Raw genomic sequence first — 21,092 nt, forward strand, 5'->3', positions numbered from 1 at the left:
CTCAACCGAGAGTGCTATTCAATTTATGAGACCCGGCAATACGCCTGATCACCACTGGACGTCAGTAGATTCCAGGTTGAAACTACAGTTAGACTGTTTTTCCGTTGAAAAGTGAAACTATCAAGAAAACTTAGTTCAGACAGAAGTTTCTCAGACGGCGTGAAGGTAAATATATATTTATCTTAACATGCTTTAACGTTTCGGCTAATCAAATCATTGTGAATAAATGTGTTTGCAGATTTAAAAGAGATAATGTGAACTTTGATCGCTGTTTGGGCAATGCGCTTTGAGTTGTAACTTTCGCAGGAGATCGATTACATAAAACTTGCCAGGAATCCTCAGGCCACATTTCATTTTATGTGGCTCCGCCAAGCGAACTTGGAATGCGACAGTATAGCTTTCTCTACAGCACACACGCAACCAATTGCATACCGACACTAGATATGAACTGCATAGGCTACAATCAATCCGCCTCCAACAGGCCTAATGTAGCAGATGAATGTGATTTACACACGCGTTTATCACATGGTTTTTAATGACGTGACATCTGTAGTACTCTAAATACATCAACGGTGTGTGTGTGTGTGTGTGTGTGTGTGTGGGGGGGGTCAATGGGTTCCAGGGTCAACACCCTTCTAGAGGGGTCATGCTCCCCTGGGAAGTGAAAGTAATGATAATAAATTCTGGTTTCTGGTTAATTCTGAAGGGGAAATGCATCCAAAACCTTCCTGATAATTGTGTCAATATATTCCAACCACAACTGTTTAGGCCCTTTGCTTTTATTTTTTTTTAGTAATGACATGCCACTGACTTTGAGTAAAGCCAGAGTGTTTATGTATGCGGATGACTCAACACTATACACGTCAGCTACTACAGCGACTGAAATGACTGCAACACTGAACAAAGAGCTGCAGTTAGTTAAAGAGTGGGTGACAAGGAATAAGTTAGCCCTAACTATTTCTAAAACTTAAAGCATTGTATTTGGAACAAAACACTCACTAAACCCTAAACCTCAACTAAATATTGTAATAAATCATGTGGAAATTGAGCAAGTTGAGATGACTAAACTGCTTGGAGTAACCCTAGATTGTAAACTGTCATGGCCAAAACATATTGATGCAGTAGTCCAGAACAGACTATGGGAGGCACAGTACGACAGAGAGCCATGACTACATGGAGCTCTACTCCACATCAAGTAACTGACACAAGCAGTAAAATTAGATTTAAAAAACAGATAAAAAAACACCTTATGGAACAGCGGGGACTGTGAAGCAACACAAACATTGGTGCACACACACACACACACACACACACGATAACATACGCACTATACATACTGATAAGAGAATTATGTTCTCCAGGTACATCACCCAATTGAATTATATTACTCTGTCTGCAAACCAGAATGTGTAAGATCCTGGTCGAATGAAACAGACGGAGGCCCAGCTAAATAGTCAAAAAGGTTTATTCACGGAACGTTCTACCCTCAAGAATACAAATCAATTCATTTTATACTGACTTCTCACGCCCACACATACACACAAACATACACACACATGTCCTGCTACGCACACACTGTCTGTCTCACTACCCATCCGACAGAGATAGTGACCTTGTCCTTGAGACGTACTCCCCGTTCTCTCCCAAATCTCTAGTCAGGTCGGCACCAAGCTCAGACAGTCTGTATTTAAAATACCATAAAGACATGTTGTTTTACCCTAATTCTGACAAGGACTACACATTTATTGATTATGATTTGCTGACATGCTGACATTGTGGGTCATGTTCAGCAAGGGAGAGGAGGCCTTGGGCTAACTAGCCGTGCTGCTTGGAGTAAGGCCACTGCACCCGAGCGGCGGAAGATGGTAGTGCAGGAAGTACGCCATCAGGATAAGGCTGCAAGGTGGGCCAAGGCAGTCTCTCTTGCCAAACAGGGACAGTGGACTCGATGGGACAGTGTGGAGAAGAGGAAGATCAGCTGGAAGGATCTGTGGGCCATGGAAGCGAGGCGGTTGAGCTTTTCCATCAGAGCAACATATGACGTCCTTCCAACACCAGTTAATATTCACCAATGGTATGGTGAAGATCCGGACTGTGCCCTCTGTTCCATGCCAGCCAACCTCAGGCACATTCTCACAGGGTGTAAAACAAGCCTCACCCAAGGACGCTACACTTGGCGTCACAACCAAGTTCTTAAAAACCTTGCGTCCGCCCTGGAGGAGAAGCGAGCTGCCACCAACTCCCTACCACCCACAGCAGCATCACACTCCTTACGGATAAACTTTGTCCGCGAAGGGGCTAAACCACAGAAGAGCGGCTCTACACCATTAGAGCGAGACCAGCTGTGCTTGGCCCGCGACTGGAAAATGCTAGCTGACATTGGCCGGCAACTTGTGTTTCCTCCGGAGATCGCAACCACCACCCTAAGACCTGACATGGTGCTCTGGTCCCGTTCGCTCAATAAGGTCTTCATCATTGAGCTCACAGTACCCTGGGAGGACTCAGTAGATGAGGCTTATGAGCGAAAACATCTGCGCTATGCTGATCTAGCTGCCGAAGCACGGCATCATGGCTGGAACACAGAAGTCCGACCAGTGGAGGTGGGCTGCAGAGGTTTTGTGGCAACATCTACAACCAGACTGCTTAGAGACCTGGGAATTAAGGGCCAGAGCCAGCGTTCGGCAATCAAAGCTGTATCGGAGGCGGCAGAAGGCAGCAGTCAGTGGCTCTGGATGAAGAGGAAAGACCCCAGCTGGGCCCCGAAGTGAGAGGGCCTGGAGGTATGCGGTCAACAATGCTTGACTCAGGGAGGAGGACGCCCCTGCCATGCATAGTCCCATGGGATGTTGGCTATCAACAACAAGGCAACTCCTATGACTAATTGGGAATGGGACGTAAGCGTAGGATTGATCACCCTGTCGCTGGCCGCCTTTGGGGAGGGTGTATAGTGTGAAAGGCCGAAACACCCTAGGAACCAAAGGTACACTACTGACGATGCGCTCCCCAAATTTCACCACGCTCACTGTTCATTAACTCTTGGAAGTGCTTGCACAAAGGATAGTAACATCTCATCCTGTGTTCTTGGAATCTATACATTCTAATCAATTCCATACAATTATATGTTTCAGGGCGGAATTTTCTAATCATTCAATTAACAGACAATTCTCACCTATCACATACACATGGATTTAGTACTGTAGATATGTGGTAGTGGTGGAGTAGGGGCCTGAGGGCACACAGTGTGTTGTGAAATCTGTGATTGTATTGTAATGTTTTTAAAAATGGTATAAACTGCCTTCATTTTGCTGGACCCCAGGAAAGGGGATAAAAATAATGAAAAACAGATTGAAGTACCAATCATTTTGGTATTACTTTAAACTGTTGGTCTAACTCTATCAGTTCAGGAAGTAACCACTATTACCATTTTTTTTGTAGAACGACTATGAGAAAGTCAGTTCTGGGGTCCATTCAGTTCGATTGAACATTTTCTACATTGCATAATGGGTTGAACTGAAACACTTTTCCTCAAAATGTTCTTCAACGTTCTTGAAAAGGTTGCCTATGTTTGCTCCGTTTGGTGGGTGTGGCTTGAAACAATGAGTGACCAAAATGCACCTGTGCATTTTGAACCCACAGCCCAACCCCTTATTTTTCAACTGGTCGTTCAGAAAGGCACTGTTTCCATTGAATTTAACATTGCATTACTGAATGCAGCTCTAGTGACTTTTCTACTCCAAAATTAATGAACATAAAATGATGGTGACACCATTCAAATATAATTTTCCGCTACAAAAATTTGCCTCACAACATATTGGTCCTTTTATTCAGGCTGGTGTGTTAATTAGCAATAGCACCTGTAGCCCAACTAATGTAGCATAGTGGCTATGAATAAATAGGCTAAAGCATGGGGTTTCCCATCTGTATTTGTGCTAATCATTAGCTAGATTTTTCTTTAACCTTTCTTTAACTAGGCAAGTCGGTTAAGAACAAATTCTTATTTACAATGACAGCCTACCCCGGCCAAAGCCAGACAACGTTGGGCCAATTGTGCGCTGCCCTATGGGACTCCCAATCACAGCCAGATGTGATGCAGACCTGGATTTGAACCAGGTACTGCAGTGACGCCGCTTGCACTGAGATGCAGTGTCTTAGACCCCCAGCTTTCTACATTTTGTTGCCCCCCTTTCATCATGGGGGGGAACATAATTTACCCCTCCCCCATGCCCCTTATTAAGCTCCCCACAGAAATAGAATACATTTTACTCATCAAGAAACAGTACATACAAAAAAACAGCTTACTGCTGTGCAATGTCAGGTGCATCCCTATCAATTATGACTATGGTGGGCCAATTTCCTTTGTAGATTTTCTCAATCGAAATACAATTTAAAGTTGGTTCTGAGAGTATTCTTAGAGTGATTATTACGTTGCATAAACATGAGTGCTCCCCCCCCACAATTTTTGGCATTCACATTTATTTTCTAAACATAACTAAGGAGGATAGGTTACTGCCGCTGGTCAGAGTCTGAGACAGGCGTGCTTGAGCCTACTGCCTGAGGTTCAGAGAAACAGTCCTTCTCAAATTATGTAACCTAATAGACACCAGTTTTAAAAAAGTTTATAATACTACCAAAGTTGTCTTTCACAAAATTGAACCCAATATAACGGTTACCAATTATCCCTCATTTTGAGAAATACCGCTCACACGCGAGATGCACATCTCATTACTTCACAATAGAAACTCGCCAATTTGAAAAATATCATTTTCTAAAAATTCTTATTCGTGCTTATGAATCTACTGTACTTCTTTGTTTGTTACATGCTAGCTCACAGAATTAAGGGTTTGTTAAGAAGAGAGAGGAGAGAGAGAGAGAAAAATAGGAGCTATTGCACCTTTCTCCTTACAAGCCTTGCACAACTTTTTTTCCCTTCACAAACAATGGCCTCTGAGGACCAGGCCATACCAAAAGCATAATTGGCGGCAGGGGGGATCCAATCGTTAAAATGTGGAATTAAGTAGAACTGTGTGTAAAGCCACAGAAAGCCAGTAACTATGGTGGGAATTCTTTTCTCCCAATCCATCAAATTCATCATGGTATTATTGAGGGGGTATTATTGAGGGGGAATAAAGTCCAAATATTTTGAGAATGAAGTCCAAATTTTAAAGTATACCTTTTGAGAATAAAGTCGCAGTTATATTTAGCATTCATTGGCTTTAGTATAAAGGTTTCCAAAGACAAAACCAACCTGGACTCAGGAGTAGACGTAACATAGTAAATGTAAATCTGGGCCACGCCCATTAGTTTGATATGTTTCGTATAGTATGTATTAATTTGTGAATCTCCACCATACATTTCGTATGATATGTTACGAATTTCAATTTGGTGTGGCTAGGGGTTATGTTTAAGGTCAGGAGTGAGGTTAAAGGGTTAGGGTTAGGGTTAGCTAACATGCTAAGTAGTTGCAGAATAGCTAGTAAATAGTTGCAAAGTTGCTAATTAGCTAAAATGTTAGTTGCCCGTGATGAGATCCGAACACGCAACGTTTGGGTTGCTAGACGTTTGCGTTATACGCCCACCAATACACCCCAACCAATTTTGCTTAAGTAACCTTCTGTCTTATGTAACCATACCAAACGTACCCTAACATATCATACTAATTTGAGTGTCTTGGATTTACATTTACTATGTCACGTCTAGTCTATGAAGCCAGACTGACAAAACATACAGTAATGGCTAAAACATCTATGCAGCCATTTATTGCAATACCACATGGTTTCACTTTGTCAAATGAGTCGATATGCCATATCGACGTCGCGCGCCCCTAAGGTTCACGCCTTGAGAATTGAGTGATCAGCTTGATTGTAGCTCTTTCGCATAGTGTCTCGTGTTACTACAAAACCTCTCTGAATTTCATGGAGATTCAACCATCTTTCGTCTTGCATTTATCTATTTCCGTTGATTTCACTTTGCACAAACTCCAATACCACATCCAGGTCTGTGTGGTTTTTCCTTCTGAAAAGACCCAGTCTGTGACAAAACCTCTTCGAGGTCCTAATACTTACACTAATATGGTTATTACGTGCTAAAAGTGCAAGGATGTCCTTGTTACTAAAGCCAATTCTAAAGTATAGTTAGTTGTTCATTAGTTATAATTATTGTTATGTCATTCTTACAGACTTTGGCTTGAACTTTTTCACCGTCTTCTGATGTTTGGTAATGATATATTTAAGCAATAAGGCCCGAGGAGGTGTGGTATATGGCCAATATACCACGGCTAAGGGCTGTTCGTAGCACAATGCAACGCCAACATAGTGCCTGCACATATTGGCCATATACCACAAACCCTTGAGGTGCCTTATTGCTATTATAAACCGGTTACCAGCGTAATTAGAGCAGTAAAAATACATATTTTGTCATACCCATGGTATACGGTCTGATATACCACAGCTGTCAGCCAATCAGTATTCAGGGCTCGAACCACCCAATTTATATATATATATTTTTACTTCAAACCTCCTTCATAGGATGTGTGCTGCTAAAATGACAGAAGGGAGCGTGCATGTGGAATCCTGCAAGGCCCCTATGTTTTACAGACAAGCTGAACCGGCCACAGGTGAAGTACATCTGTCTGTCCTGCTTCTGCACGGCATCCGTTTCTCATCTGAGAACTGGCTCAATATAGGAACACTGGAGACATTGGCCAAAGCTGGCTGTCGTGCAGTGGCCATCGACCTACCAGGTGAGCTTCGGTTGTAAATAGTAGTAAGTGAGTATGTGTTACTCAATTCATCTCTGACCTGTAACACCACCTCTCTCTTTCTCTCCCCTCCCCCCGCCCCCAGGTTTTGGCCAATCTAAGTCAGCAGTAGCCCCCTCTGCTGTAGGAGAGCTGGCCCCTGGTGGGTTCCTGAAGCAGGTGTGTGAGGCACTGGGGATGGGGCCAGTGGTGGTGGTCAGTCCCTCCCTGAGTGGCATGTACTCCCTGCCCTTCCTCTTCCAGCACGAGGCTCTGGTCCGGGCTTACATCCCGGTGGCTCCCATCTGCACTGAGAAATTCACAGCAGAGCAGTACAGCAGCATACAGGTGTGTGTGTGTGTGTGTGTTGAGGGATTATGGCTCTCTGCTCTTTCGTTTCTCTTCTGTGGTTGGTTTCTCTTCTGTGGTTGGTTTCTCTTCTGTGGTTGGTTTCTCTTCTGTGGTTGGTTGCAAACATTGACTTTGCTTCTATGAAACATGCCTTGTGTTCCGGTGCTCTGTGTGACTTTAGTCAGGATTCAATCCGAACGCGGGTTTCAGTCAATGCCGCTTTCGAAGGCAATTTCCTTCAAAAGCTGCGTCGTATACAACCCGCGCTCAGCTTGAATCGCTGCCATTGTATGTGACACCGGGTAACATTTGAGCTAACCACCTCCACTTTCATTCCAGACTCCATCTTTGATTGTCTATGGAGACCAGGATGCTCAGCTTGGAGAGGTTTCTCTGAACAACCTGAGGAGCCTGGCTAATCACAAGGTTGCGGTGATGAAAGGAGCAGGACATCCGTGCTACCTGGACGACCCGGCCACGTGGCACAGAGTTCTCACTGACTTTCTCAATACGTTGTGATGTTGTTCAGTGTCTTTGGGATATCTGTCCATGGATGCAGCACTATACGGCCATTCCTAATCCAACACTCCCAGCATTTAGTTATATAAACAAAAATTGATACTGTATGTTGCTTGTTAATTTGTCAAAAGCTAGTCTAGATTATTATTATTATTTTTTAATCAAAGACTAGCGTGTGGTGTTTTGGAGGCCTGTAACTGTGGTTCAGTACAACTCGTTATGCTCTTGCTGATATACTGTACTTGTACTGTGTGTGTGTGGCCTATACAGGATGTATGTACCTGACATGAGTCCTGGTATTACAAATGCAAAAACAAACACCACACAATGAAATGAAGTGAAAAATATGAACATTATTTAATAACTGATTCTCTGTAATAAACAATTTGAAAATATTTTACAAGGAGTCACAGACACAATATTTTACAAATTTTGCCCTCTTCTTCTTCTTCTTTTTAGCTTCATCAGTACAAAAGAATGGAGCGACGTGGACCAATGCCCAGAGAGAGGGAGCTAAATCTTCCACGCACACACATACACTCACACACACACACACCAAAAATCAAATCAAAAACGGTTGATTTCAGATCTCAAACTTATCTTCACTTTATTCCTATTTTTTACTTCACTTAAAATTTGACAGATTTTACTATTTTTTTTGTATTTTTTAGATATATATATATATATATATTTTACACATTTGGCAAACATGGTCACATAGCACCAGACTACAGAATCACATACGCGTCTTTCCCACAGAGACGCACCTACACGGACACAGCAAGGGTAAGGAGGGGCAGGGGAGGAGCCACGTGAAGACCCTCCCTTTGAGGCTGGCCCGTAAAGTAGACCCCTTCCTCTCACCCCAAGCTGTTCCTATTTATTTTTTGGGGGGGGCAAAAAGTACATTTTGCAAACCACAGACCTGTGTCCCTCAGCACACTCTTGTGTCCACTTCTGGGACACACAGACATACTCATGATTCTTTGACCTTCTGTTTGACACGGTCCCATGCTGATCTGTGGAGACCCCACTCCCTGAGCTAGCCTCTGACATCCCACAAGGGGGAATAAACATCCTTGGCTTACTTCAGTCTAGAGCTGAACATCCCCAATCTGTGCATGTGTAGGTATAACTGTTAGTGTTACATATGAATGTTGCGATCTACAGAGGGACAAACAATTGCTGTGATAGAATACAATAGAACTACAAGAGTCATTTCTAAAATGGTGAACCCATACATTGAAAGGAGCCAATTACAGATTCAGAATATCTTTTTTTGGCTCAGTCTTTCATTGAGATAATGATGCAATTACCTAACATTTGTCTTGCCAAAAATAATATTGTTCACTGTACAATACATTATGTGTGTATTTATGGTTACACAGTAAAGGAGGTTTTGGGGTTTAGGATGTGTCCACGTTAACAAACTGAGACAGCGAGGAGAAGTGGAGGGATTTCAGAGTCAACACAGATTCAGAGTTAAATATAAACTATGAAAGTCCTCCACTCCAACCAGGAATCAAAGCGGCATGTGTACAAGAAACTCACATCCTTTTATATAGACGAACGGACACATGAAAATCTAAACCCCTTCAAATTCAGAGCTCAACACTCTGGATTGGGAAAGTCTTCAGAGAAAAGTAAATATTTGAGAGACTCTGTGTGTGTGTGTGCGTGTGCGTGTGTGAGAGAAAGAGAGAGAACACTGAATTAGCGCTTGATAGAACACTAAGGCATTAAGAGAGGCTTTGTCACTATGTTGCCTTAGAAACAGAAAAACACTGACATATTAAACATTCTTTTGAACACCTCTGTGAATGCAGCTCCCTCATGACAACATATTGAGAAAACCGGTCAGAAGAAAATGGATTGGATCATTTTTTAACTCCATAACTACGTCTGATATAACACTTCTTCCGTTGGAATTGGAACAACAAACAGCTACGCTACCACAACTGTCATTCCCCATCCCCTCAACCCAGTTTTAAAGACATTCACTTTGAGGGTTAACACAAACATACACCCATACACAAACACAAACGCACATATGGTTCAGGCAGAAATGCAACGATAGCAGTCAGGTGGCTCTGTAAAGGTAGATCTGTGGCCAGTTAAGTTGCTTTATACTGATGGTGTAGCTTTATAGATGGCCCTGTAAAGGTACTGTACAGCACCGTTATATGGTGGCAATCAGTTAGCCCTGGTACGGTACAGCAGCTAATAGCCACAGCCAATTTGGATGTCTACATTAAGATGCAATATCCTCCTAGTCAATATGGTGTATAAAGCTACTGTAGACAGATAGCCAATAGACTGGCTCTATAAAAATCTTGTAGCTCCACAGCCATTAGGGTGGCTGTTCTATAAAGGTACTGCACAGTAGCTCTATAGCCAATGTTTTCCAAAACAGTGCACCAAGGCACTATGACAACAGAGAGTGGCTCCTAAACATGGGAGTTTAATGACATTTCACTTCAAATGGATCAGAATGACATGGATTACACACCCTGACTGCAGTTCAGTCGTCACCATAAGTAGTAGTGACCTCTGCTGTATTTCTTTATACGGGAAATGTTAAGCCCCAATCTCCCAGCAGCAAATGGTCTGAAGTTATACAGCATCTGTCAAAGGTAATACAAGCTAAGGTCTGCCAAAACCCACCCGCATCTAAAATGAGGTGCTTATAGGCCAGTCGGAATAGATATTTGTTTATCTGCTGTGGTGGCAACAGTTTATAAGCGCATACAAATACAGTCCTAGGAACATTAGCGGACAGGGTGGAGCGGCTGTATGAGGATTGGCAGAGGGGTTAGCTGTCACTGGGGTCCTACATCATCCATCTGTAGCAGATGTCAGAATGTCCATTGATCAGAAAGGATAGTACTGTATTATACACCACCTACAGCAATGAAGCCGAAACGGTCAGACTTTTCAGAGGCTAAATACCGATCCCTAATAAACAGGAGTAGGCAAGTAATTCCTTCTTTTTTTTTTGCAAGGGAAAAGTTAGAAGTTGCTTTGTCCGATTCGGACACATAATTACCTATTCATTACCTAATATTAGTCAACTATGATGATCAAAGACGTCAGATGTTATTCTTTGTAAGACTACTATTTGATAGAATAGTTCCATATTACCATTTGTTACAATAATTATATATACAGTACCGTGCTTCCAGGGGCAGAAAAAGTTCTAACTTCAAGTGAAGAACAGTAGAGGACCCACAAGAAGAATCGGTATTCAGCCGCTGTCAGTTCAAACCTCAGTTATTTCTACCACTATTTCTGCCTTTTCCCGCTCACTAATTTGGCTATACAAATAAGACCACATGAAAAGTCTAGCTCATCTTGGCAAGAAGTAGATACAGTGCATAAATAAATTCATGTAACACCTAACAACTTCCATTGCAAATAATACTCTAATATATGGTTTGAATACTCATCACTTCAACAGTTTATAATTGTATGTTTTTGTATACTTGAAAGCTATTTTTTCCCCCTTAATTTTCTTGTTACAGTCACTATAAATGGCTGAATGGTACGCACAGTAGCCCCCTATGAGAGACACATGACAGAGTGGTGAGACTCTGAGCAGACCAGAGATGAATGAGAGTGATGGAGGCAATGTCTCCTCATCCCGTCTTGACTAACAGAGGCGGAAACGGACAACCTAAACTCTGCTGTAATCCATGACGGCTGGAGCTCTGTGGCGTGGCATCCGACTTGCCTTTTCACTTCTCACTTGTCCTGCTGATGTGGGCGGGACCTTTTCTAGTCTTGACAGCCTCTGGCGATTGTCGTGGTTGGAACACCACCTAAATAATTTCAAATGGATGTGACGGAAGGTAACTCGCCGAGGACAATAAAGGTCCTGCAACCGTCACTAAGAGACAACAATAGAAGCTAGCTGGGTACAGTAGTGCGGTACTCAGGGCTTCCGAGTTGCAGGTGGCAGAAAGTCTCATTATTACCTATGACTGGAGCAGGGTCGGGGCATAGAGGGGAGGAGAGGGCGGCGGCTTTAGGATGGACAAAGCTGGTGGGAGCAGACGAGAGGAAAATTAAAGTAGGAGGGGCAGAATATGGGTGCTGGCGATTGGATAGAGCAGGACGAGCTGAATCGTGAGCAGGGTCTGGAAGGAGGGGCGGAAGGAGTGGCCGCGCCCGCAGTCAGATGTGTTCTCCTGGAGAGGAAAGGAGACGCGTTTAGAGTGATATAGTGAAATTGTTGAAAACACCACATGAATTTTCACAGTGTCTTTGTGAAAATAGGGTCTGTGCGCATGATTATTCTAGTGTCTGTGTACACAGGTGCTGAGTTGTACGCTCAGTTGTAAGTCTTACAGCGAGATTGTAGTCGTAGCACACAGTTGGCCCTTTTCGATACCTCGCTGCACTCATATCCTCACATGATGGGTTATCGTCCTTGACTGGAAGAGGCGTGGCTAAGGAATGACTCACTACCTACATGCATACTGTATAGTCACTCTCAAGTCTCCATAGCTTCCTCTCCCACTTACACAGGTTTATGCCACGAGCAAAAACATTTGACTCAAAGAGTAACGCAACATGCAAAAATGTACATGGTTTGACATTAACACCAGTGAGTTGAATGTGAAAAACAGCCACTGTTATTCACGAGTCCGTAAAGAGAGACACATGAAAGGAGAAGATTCCCAACAGCAGGTGCGCATGTGTTAGTAACAATGACTGTATCTATGAACAGACAAAGCCATCGATCACGTGACACCATTCATTCCTATGTGAAGACTCAATAGCGCATTGAAGACACATGAGGTCAGTTAACACGGAGAGATAACATGGAGTAACGTTGCAGGCCAGCTCAGTGCTGCCCCCTCTCATTGAGTAACTCAAGTTGAAGGCCGACCGGGGTACTGCAGGCTGCCATCAGCGACTACATTGAACAACAATATAAACGCAATATAAACACATGTGAAGTGTCGGTCCCATGTTTCACGAGCTGAAATAAAACATCCCAGAATTTTTTCATGAGCACAAAACCTTATTTCTCTCAAATTTTGTACACAAATTTGATTACATTCATGTTAGTGAGAATTCATTTTAATTGACTGATTTCCTTATATGAATTGTAACTCAGTAAAATCATTGAAATTGTTGCACCTTTATATTCTTGTTCAGGATAAATTATCCTTATAATATGATATATTATTAAAACTTCTTGTGTGCGATTTAAAAAAAAATAGGACATACATTAGAAGCAATTATTGGTACTCTGATTGTCTTCAAAACATTTTTGGATTTACAGAAAGATTTTTCCATTCACTATAATTGGGGATCCTGTTTTCTGCTAACAATGTGCAGTACCGCGGTCGGCCTTGAACTTCCGTGGCTTCAAAGAGAGGGGGCAGTCGTTCTCCCCTGATTGGTAAGGATACACTCTGTCTCCGCCTGGGACAGTTTCTCCAACTCGCAGGTGTTGCAGGGCATCTTCTCTGCTACCACAAACAGCAGGTTGGTGTTGTTTAACCTCTTGGCATGGATTAGCCTACAGAGAGAGAGCGAGACAGTGTCAACAACAAACTCTTCTTATATCACCAGCTTGTTAACTGTTGGATCAGCTCTAGCCTCATTTACTTAATGATGCTTCTATTTCGTTAGTTCTGATAGCATTTCACACACTCTTTTAGATGAATTAAGGACTATTACCGAACTTTGTGTTCCGTGAATCATGTTTGTGTATGAGTTGTTAGTGTATAGTGAAGTCACCTGGAGCAGTTGCCACAGTCCTGCAGGATGTCATAGGAACTGTTGATGTTGGTGAAGTAGAACTGAGTCTGTATCGTCACACAGCTGGTCTCTCTGGAGTCCATCCCCTCTGCCTCCACCTCATCTACAACTCACAGACAAAGACAAACGCGTTTGATTTGTATTTTTTTAAAGCAACAACAATACAAAAACAATACAAGTGGCTGCTAAACACAAATGGCCGCTCCCATCAGTGGGCGCGCTCGCCCCCACCAGATGCAGTTGAAGTCGGAGGTTTACGTACAGTACACCTTAGCCAAATACATTTAAACTCAGTTTTACACAATTCCTGACATTTAATCCTAGTAAAAATGCCCTGTCTTAGGTCAGTTAGGATCACCACTTTATTTTATGAATGTGAAATGTCAGAAGAGTAGTAGTAGTAGAGAGAAGGATTTATTTCAGCTTTCATTTCATTCATCACATTCCCAGTGGGTCAGAAGTTTCCATACACTCAATTAGTATTTGGTAGTATTGCCTTTAAATCGTTTAATTTGGGTCAAATGTTTCCCTTCCACAAGCTTCCCAAAATAAGTTGGGTGAATTTTGGCCCATTCCTCCTGACAGAGCTGCTGTAACTAAGTCAGGTTTGTAGGCCTCCTTGCTCGCACACACTTTTTCAGTTCTACCAATACATTTTCTATAGGATTGAGGTCAGGGCTCTGTGATGGACACTCCAGTACCTCGACTTTGTTGTCCTTAAGCCATTTTTGCCACAACTTTGGAAGTATGCTTGGGGTCATTGTCCATTTGGAAGACCCATTTGCGACCAAGCTTTAACTTCCTGACTGATGTCTTGAGATGTTGCTTCAATATATCCACATAATTTTCTGTCCTCATGATGCCATCTATTTTGTGAAGTACACCAGTCCCTCCTGCAGCAATGCACCCCCACAACATGATGCTGCCACCCCCGTGCTTCACGGTTGGGATGGTGTTCTTCAGCTTGTAAGCCTCCCCTTTTCCCTCCAAACATAACAATGGTCATTATGGCCAAACAATTCTATTTTTGTTTCATCAGACCAGAGGACATTTCTTCAAAAAGTACAATCTTTGTCCCCATGTGCAGTTGCAAACTGGCGGTTTTGGAGCAGTGGCTTCTCCCTTGCTGAGCGGCCTTTCAGGTTATGTCAATATAGGACTCGTTTTACTGTGGATATAGATACTTTTGTACATGTTTCCTCCAGCATCTTCAGAAGGTCCTTTGCTGTTGTTCTGGGATTGATTTGCACTTTTCGCACCAAAGTACATTCATCTCTAGGAGACAGAACGTGTCTCCTTCCTGAGTGGTATGCCGGCTGTGTGGTCTCATGGTGTTTATACTTGCGTACTATTGTTTGTACAGATGAAAGTGGTACCTTCAGGCATTTGGAAATTGCTCCCAAGGATGAACCAGACTTGTGGAGGTCTACAATTTTTTTCTGAGGTCTTGGCTGATTTCTTTTGATTTTCCCGTGATGTCAATCAAAGAGGCACTGAGTTTGAAGGTAGATCTTGAAATACATCCACAGGTACACCTCCAATTGACTCAAATGATGTCAATTAGCCTATCAGAAGCTGCTAAAGCCATGACATAATTTTCTGGAATTGTGCATGCTGTTTAAAGGCACAGTCAACTTAGTGTATGTGAACTTCTGACCCATTGGAATTGTGAAACAGTGAATGATAAGTGGAATAATCTGTCTGTAAACAATTGTTGGAAAAATTACTTGTGTCATGCACCAAATAGATGTCCTCACTGACTTGCCAAAACTATAGTTTGTTAACAAGAAATTTGTGGTGTGGTTGAAATTGAAAAAAAAAAAACGAGTTTTAAGGACACCAACCTAAGTGTATGTAAACATCCGAATTCAACTGTATGTCACTAGTACAGTCTAGTGTCGCTTTCCATTATAAAGAAACATATATGACAGTGATATAACACTTCAAAAGTGTAGGGTAAACACACAGAGCACAGAATATCTCTGCTTTGTACCCACCTGTGACAAACCAGCTGTGGTAAGCCATTCCACAGAGCAGCTGCTGGAATAGGGACCTGGGGCAGAAACATTTTTATTTAGTCGTTATTTTGACGGGCAAAACATACTGAGACCTCGGCCTCTTTTCCAAGTGTGCCCTGTACAATACAATGTAAATATACACATCAAACACCTGTATTTTCTTTGATCATTGTTTTAAGGATGCATGTTTGTGGCTTTGTTTTAGCACTGTGTGTTTCAGGCCATAGTACTTTTGTGTTCTCTGGTCTTACCAGGCAGCTGCTGATGTCCACCAGGCCAGGTTCACAAAGTCGGCAATGGTGGGCTGACCACACCGAGAGGAAAACAGGGGAAACATTACCACCGGAACTGTTGGTAATACCACCGGAACTGTTCACAATTTAAACATTTGCTAGCCTTCAAGCTGTCGCCCGTTCTTCAGTCATTCACTAGGGCTACAGCCATGTCTTTCACCCGTTGTCCTTACCACAAACACGCCTCTTGGTGCAGCCCCGGTGTTGCTGCTCGGCACGGGGTCACACACAGACTGGTAGTCAAAGGACTGCTTCCGGTTGTAAAAGGAGTTGTTGTAGAGAGCATGCATCAGGTAGGGGTCCACCTCACTGAAGAACATGCCAATCTGTAGAAGAGGGAATACAGAGTCATTACAACATGCAGCTACGGTATATCACAAAAGTGAGTACACCCCTCACGTTTTTGTCAATGTTTGAGTATATCTTTTCAAGTGACGACACTGAAGAAAGGACACTTTGCTACAATGTAAAGTAGTGAGTGTACAGCTTGTATAACAGTGTACATTTGCTGTCCCCTCAAAATAACTCAACACACAGCCATTAATGTCTAAACCGCTGGCAACAAAGTGAGTACACCCCTAAGTGAAAATGTCCAAATTGGGCCCAATTAGCCATTTTCCCTCCCTGGTGTCATGTGACTCGTTAGTGTTACAAGAGAGCAGGTGTGTTAAATTTGGTGTCATCGCTCTCACACTCCCTCATACTGGATGGTCACTGGAAGTTCAACATGGCACCTCATGGCAAAGAACTATGAGGATCTGAAAAAAATAATTGTTGCTCTACATAAAGATGGCATGGGCTATAAGAAGATTGCCAAGACCCTGAAACTGAGCTGCAGCACGGTGGCCAAGACCATACAGAGGTTTAACTGGACAGGTTCCACTCAGAACAGGCCTCGCCATGGTCGACCAAAGAAGTTGAGTGCACGTGCTCAGCGTCATATCCAGAGGTTGTCTTTGGGAAATAGACGTATGAGTGCTGCCAGCATTGCTGCAGAGGTTGAAGGGGTGGGGGGTCAGCCTGTCAGTGCTCAGACCATACGCCGTACACCGCATCAAATTGGTATGCGTGGCTGTCGTCCCAGAAGGAAGCCTCTTCTAAAGATGATGCACAAGAAAGCCCGCAAACAGTTTGCTGAAGACAAGCAGACTAAGGACATGGATTACTGGAACCATGTCCTGTGGTCTGATGAGACCAAGATAAACTTATTTGGTTCAGATGGTGTCAAGCGTGTGTGGCGGCAACCAGGTGAGGAGTACAAAGACAAGTGTGTCTTGCCTACAGTCAAGCATGGTGGTGGGAGTGTCATGGTCTGGGGCTACATGAGTGCTGCCGGCACTGGGGAGCTACAGTTCATTGAGGGAGCTACAGTTCATTGAGGGAACGATGAATGCCAACATGTACTGTGACATACTGAAGCAGAGCATGATCCCCTCCCTTCAGAGACTGGGCCGCAGGGCAGTATTCCAACATGAAAACGACCCCAAACACACCTCCAAGACGACCACTGCCTTGCTAAAGAAGCTGAGGGTAAAGGTGATGGACTGGCCAAGCATGTCTCCAGACTTAAACCCTATCTGTGGGGCATCCTCAAACGGAAGGTGGAGGAGTGCAAGGTCTCTAACATCCACCAGCTCTGTGATGTCGTCATGGAGGAGTGGAAGAGGACTCCAGTGGCAACCTGTGAAGCTCTGGTGAACTCCATGCCCAAGAGGGTTAAGGCAGTGCTGGAAAATGATGGTGGTCACACAAAATATTGTCACTTTGGGCCCAATTTGGACATTTTCACTTAGGGGTGTACTCACTTCTGTTGCCAGCGGTTTAGACATTAACGGCTGTGTGTTGAGTTATTTTGAGGGGACAGCAAATGTACACTGTTATACAAGCTGTACACTCACTACTTTACATTGTAGCAAAGTTTCATTTCTTCAGTGTCGTCACATGAAAAGATATTCTCCAATATTGACAAAAATGTGAGGGGTGTACTCACTTTTGTGATATACGGTAGGTCAAGGATAGACTGGCTTCAATAAAGCTCTGTATTAAACTGTCAGGACATGTCACCTTGTTCCAGTAGTCCTTCTGATTGGACATGATCAGGAAACCACCGTCATCCACCAGGTAACACAGCAGGTCCTGCAGATAGAGGCACAGATGGACATCACTGACGACCCCCCCCACTGGAAGTCTGTTTAACTCGAAACGATATCTGAGTTTCAAGCATATTCTACCATTGAAAGCGTGATAGTAACATTATTTCTAATCTTACTTCGCTGTTGGCGTCACAGTCCATCTCACAGCCGCTGGTCGGTCCACACTGCCAAGAACAAATTATCATCAAGGATCGGCAAATTCTTTGGATTTCATATGTTTTTGTGTGGGTTCAATTCCTGCTTGTCCTTATGTTTGTTACCGTTTGTTGGACTTGGCGGTTGTCACTTGTTGGACTTGTTTGGTTGCTAGCCAGGATCTTGAATTTGTCCACCCAGGCCTCAAGATCCAGCTTTACTCCAACCACTAGTCATACACAGAGGGAGAGACATTGAGATATTCCTAAAGACATGAGAGAGAAGGGTGGAGAGAGAGAGAGACATTTTCCTCCTACTGTTTCCCTCCAAATTCCTACTATGCCCACAGTTGAGTAACAAACCATACTACTCATCATGCCTCCACCAATGCTAATGAACCCTTCCCTCCTATAGTCCCAGAGCCCCGGGTGCGGGGCGGAGCGTCAACGGCCCACCTGCAGGTTTGATTGTCTTCCCTCCCACTGTGATCTCCACTGCAGTGCTGACCAGGATCCCTATGGTGTCGTTCTCTGGATTCAGCAGCTCATCATTCACTGTATGGGAAGAGGAGGAGGAGGAAGAGGAGGCGCAAGAGGAAGCACACAGAGGAGACAGGAGGGATAGAGGAAGAGGAGGAGGAGGAGCAAGAGGAAGCACACAGAGGAGACAGGAAGGGATGGAGAAAACAACAAACAAGTCAACATAAACAGATCCCATAAGGATTTTAGTAGTAGCGCCTGGGTGGTGGTGAGAGATGATTACTCACAGGTGCGATAAGGCGCTCTGAAGATGTAGCCCTTGTTGTCCAGACTACGGCGGTAATAGCTGGCGTTAAAAGGCTCAGGGTCCTCCTCCCAGGTCTCAGCAGCCCTGAGGATGAGCACAACATTAAAAGTCATGGACAGAGCCAGGGCAAGAAGCTACTAAACTGTAACGTATAATGGCAGCTGCCTTGGTCCCAACTATCCTGGATATTTAGTACTGGTTTATGTGTTTGTTTACAAGCAAGATGATGAAAACGTACAATTTTTTTATACATTTTAGGCACTTGCCTTTGGCACTTGAAGTTGGTCCAATGTTTTAAACAAATGTTTGGGAGGCTTTACATGCAATGTACTGTACATACAACTTTGAAGGAAAGTTAGGTAGATTAGTGAAATACTCACTTGTTGGGAAAAACTCTTGTAATCCCTCCATCTGTTGCAGCAAACACTGCCAAAAAGCCATATCTGCAAACCAGAACAGGAGCGTGAGAATACAGGAAGTACACAAACAAATAGTACACATGCAGTCCTCTACTCACGTGGTGAGGTCTTTGGTCTTCCACACCTTCTCCACCAGCTGTCTGATGATGCCCGTGTCCAGGATGAGGTTATGAAGGAGCAGGTTGTCACCTGTTTTAGACCACAGGGAGGAAGGGGACATGCTTTAAGAGGCATTATGATGGTCAGCAAATTGTTGATTGAGATTGTGCATTCAAACACTGCGCATGGAGGTAAAAAACGTAAACAATGAGAACTCTGATCCTGCCATTACATTTCCACAAATGACGAGGTTGCGGTAAGAAAAGAGAGGTCGTCTCTCCCGAGGGAAATGGAGGGACTCACATTGTTTGGAGTCGGGAGTCACCTTCTCCATGAGAGCGATGAAGTTGAGCAGGAAGTCAGTGTTGTTGTTGGAGAGCTCCAGCTCATTGCAGTATTCCCTGAGGACAGTCAGCGGTGACATTTTTTTTAGCCCCAACAACAGTTGAGAACAAACACACACATACAGTGTCTGGCTTCCCACTTGCCTCTTACAGTATATCCTTTGAGCCGGGATACGGACGGCACTGATTTACAATGCATGAACCCGAATGCACATTCCCAAACACTCTCACAGCACACTCATAGAACTCATGCATGTCCTGCGGTTGTCAGGATATTCAAACATGCTGACGAGACGGGCTGTCAGAGTGAAATATGGCACAGAGGAGGGCTGGTGAACGCAGCACACACTGACAGCAGACTGAGTGAATACACTTGTCAGTCTCTCAGCACAGAGCTGGGAGCTTACAGGATGAAGGTCTGATCACGGCAAAAAGAAAACATGCAAATGGAGGGATTTTCAGTCACTTTGTTTATATACCCGTTAATGTTATATCTTTATCTTTATTTTTCTCAAGATGACATACTGAACAACCTCTGGAATATGCAAACACACACGCAAAACCATGCGGCACCAACGGGCGACATGCAAAAGGTGTGTGGGAGCACAGGATCGGTGCTTGGGGCAGGGAGGGTCCGTTTTGGGATGGGAGGGGTTACTTGGGCGGGAAGGGAGAAAGGTTGAATGCACTGAAATTCCAAATAAGTGGGCAATATAAATGGTTGTTTTCAGAATCAGCTAAATAAAAACAAAAGTGTCGTCACACTTCTCACTTTGTCAACAAAAAACACACAAAGTCAAACCAGGATATGAGAAAACCAACAGCAACAACAGCAACAATAACAACAACATAATCAAAAGCACAGTCTTGAACCCCACGAGAAAAAAAATGAGAGGTGTGACTGACAATAACAGATGACCCGTGGCTGAGGAGACTTATTGGTGTGACGTTGAAGTGTTGGGGGTTGAGGGATTGGGGTTTGGGCGTGGTGGTGGTGGTGGATAATAAACAGGGTAATGCTGTGGGCTGAAGGCGGTGGATAATAAACAGGGTAATGCTGTGGGCTGAAGGTGGTGGACAATAAACAGGGTAATGCTGTGGGCTGAAGGTGGTGGAAATTAAGCATGGTAATGCTGTGGGCTGGAGGTGGTGGATAATAAACAGGGTAATGCTGTGGGCTGAAGGTGATGGATAATAAACAGGGTAATGCTGTGGGCTGAAGGTGGTGGATAATAAACAGGGTAATGCTGTGAGCTGAAGGTGGTGGATAATAAGCATGGTAATGCTGTGGGCTGAAGATGATGGATAATAAACAGGGTAATGTGTCACGCCCTGGTCTAAGTATTTTGTGTTTTTCTTCATGTATTGGGTCAGGCCAGGGTGTGGCATGGGGTTTTTGTATTGTGGTGTGTTTTGTCTTGGGGTTTTGGTGTGTATGTATTGGGATTGTAGCTAGTGGGGTTATCT

General features: G+C 43.7%; 2 protein-coding genes across 5 annotated transcripts in view; one reads left to right on the forward strand and one right to left on the reverse strand.

Annotated features, from left to right (window-relative positions):
• The first annotated feature begins 48 nt into the window (after window positions 1-48).
• On the forward strand, window positions 49-8,001 carry LOC112254250 (protein ABHD14B-like). The gene is made up of 4 exons (XM_024426618.2): window positions 49-165; window positions 6,525-6,739; window positions 6,843-7,084; window positions 7,427-8,001. Exons 2-4 carry the CDS (start codon window positions 6,526-6,528, stop codon window positions 7,604-7,606), a joined length of 636 nt encoding a protein of 211 aa, XP_024282386.1. The 5' UTR covers window positions 49-165; window position 6,525; the 3' UTR covers window positions 7,607-8,001.
• Window positions 7,940-21,092, reverse strand: part of LOC112254289 (voltage-dependent calcium channel subunit alpha-2/delta-2-like) — a 309,636-nt gene continuing 296,483 nt past the window's right edge. For all 4 annotated transcript variants that reach the window (XM_042324234.1, XM_042324237.1, XM_042324235.1 and 1 more), the window contains 15 exons: window positions 19,585-19,682; window positions 19,281-19,371; window positions 19,144-19,206; window positions 18,744-18,847; window positions 18,433-18,531; window positions 18,103-18,206; window positions 17,959-18,006; window positions 17,754-17,825; window positions 15,863-16,015; window positions 15,648-15,700; window positions 15,376-15,431; window positions 13,358-13,481; window positions 13,027-13,136; window positions 11,954-12,039; window positions 7,940-11,793 (listed from right to left, as the gene is read on the reverse strand). In XM_042324234.1, coding sequence (XP_042180168.1) covers window positions 11,671-11,793; window positions 11,954-12,039; window positions 13,027-13,136; window positions 13,358-13,481; window positions 15,376-15,431; window positions 15,648-15,700; window positions 15,863-16,015; window positions 17,754-17,825; window positions 17,959-18,006; window positions 18,103-18,206; window positions 18,433-18,531; window positions 18,744-18,847; window positions 19,144-19,206; window positions 19,281-19,371; window positions 19,585-19,682 — 1,384 coding nt within the window. In that variant the 3' untranslated portion in view covers window positions 7,940-11,670. The remainder of the gene's footprint in view (window positions 11,794-11,953; window positions 12,040-13,026; window positions 13,137-13,357; window positions 13,482-15,375; window positions 15,432-15,647; window positions 15,701-15,862; window positions 16,016-17,753; window positions 17,826-17,958; window positions 18,007-18,102; window positions 18,207-18,432; window positions 18,532-18,743; window positions 18,848-19,143; window positions 19,207-19,280; window positions 19,372-19,584; window positions 19,683-21,092) is intronic.

The sequence above is a fragment of the Oncorhynchus tshawytscha genome, linkage group LG07 (genome assembly GCF_018296145.1).
Source record: "Oncorhynchus tshawytscha isolate Ot180627B linkage group LG07, Otsh_v2.0, whole genome shotgun sequence".
Taxonomy (NCBI): domain Eukaryota; kingdom Metazoa; phylum Chordata; class Actinopteri; order Salmoniformes; family Salmonidae; genus Oncorhynchus; species Oncorhynchus tshawytscha.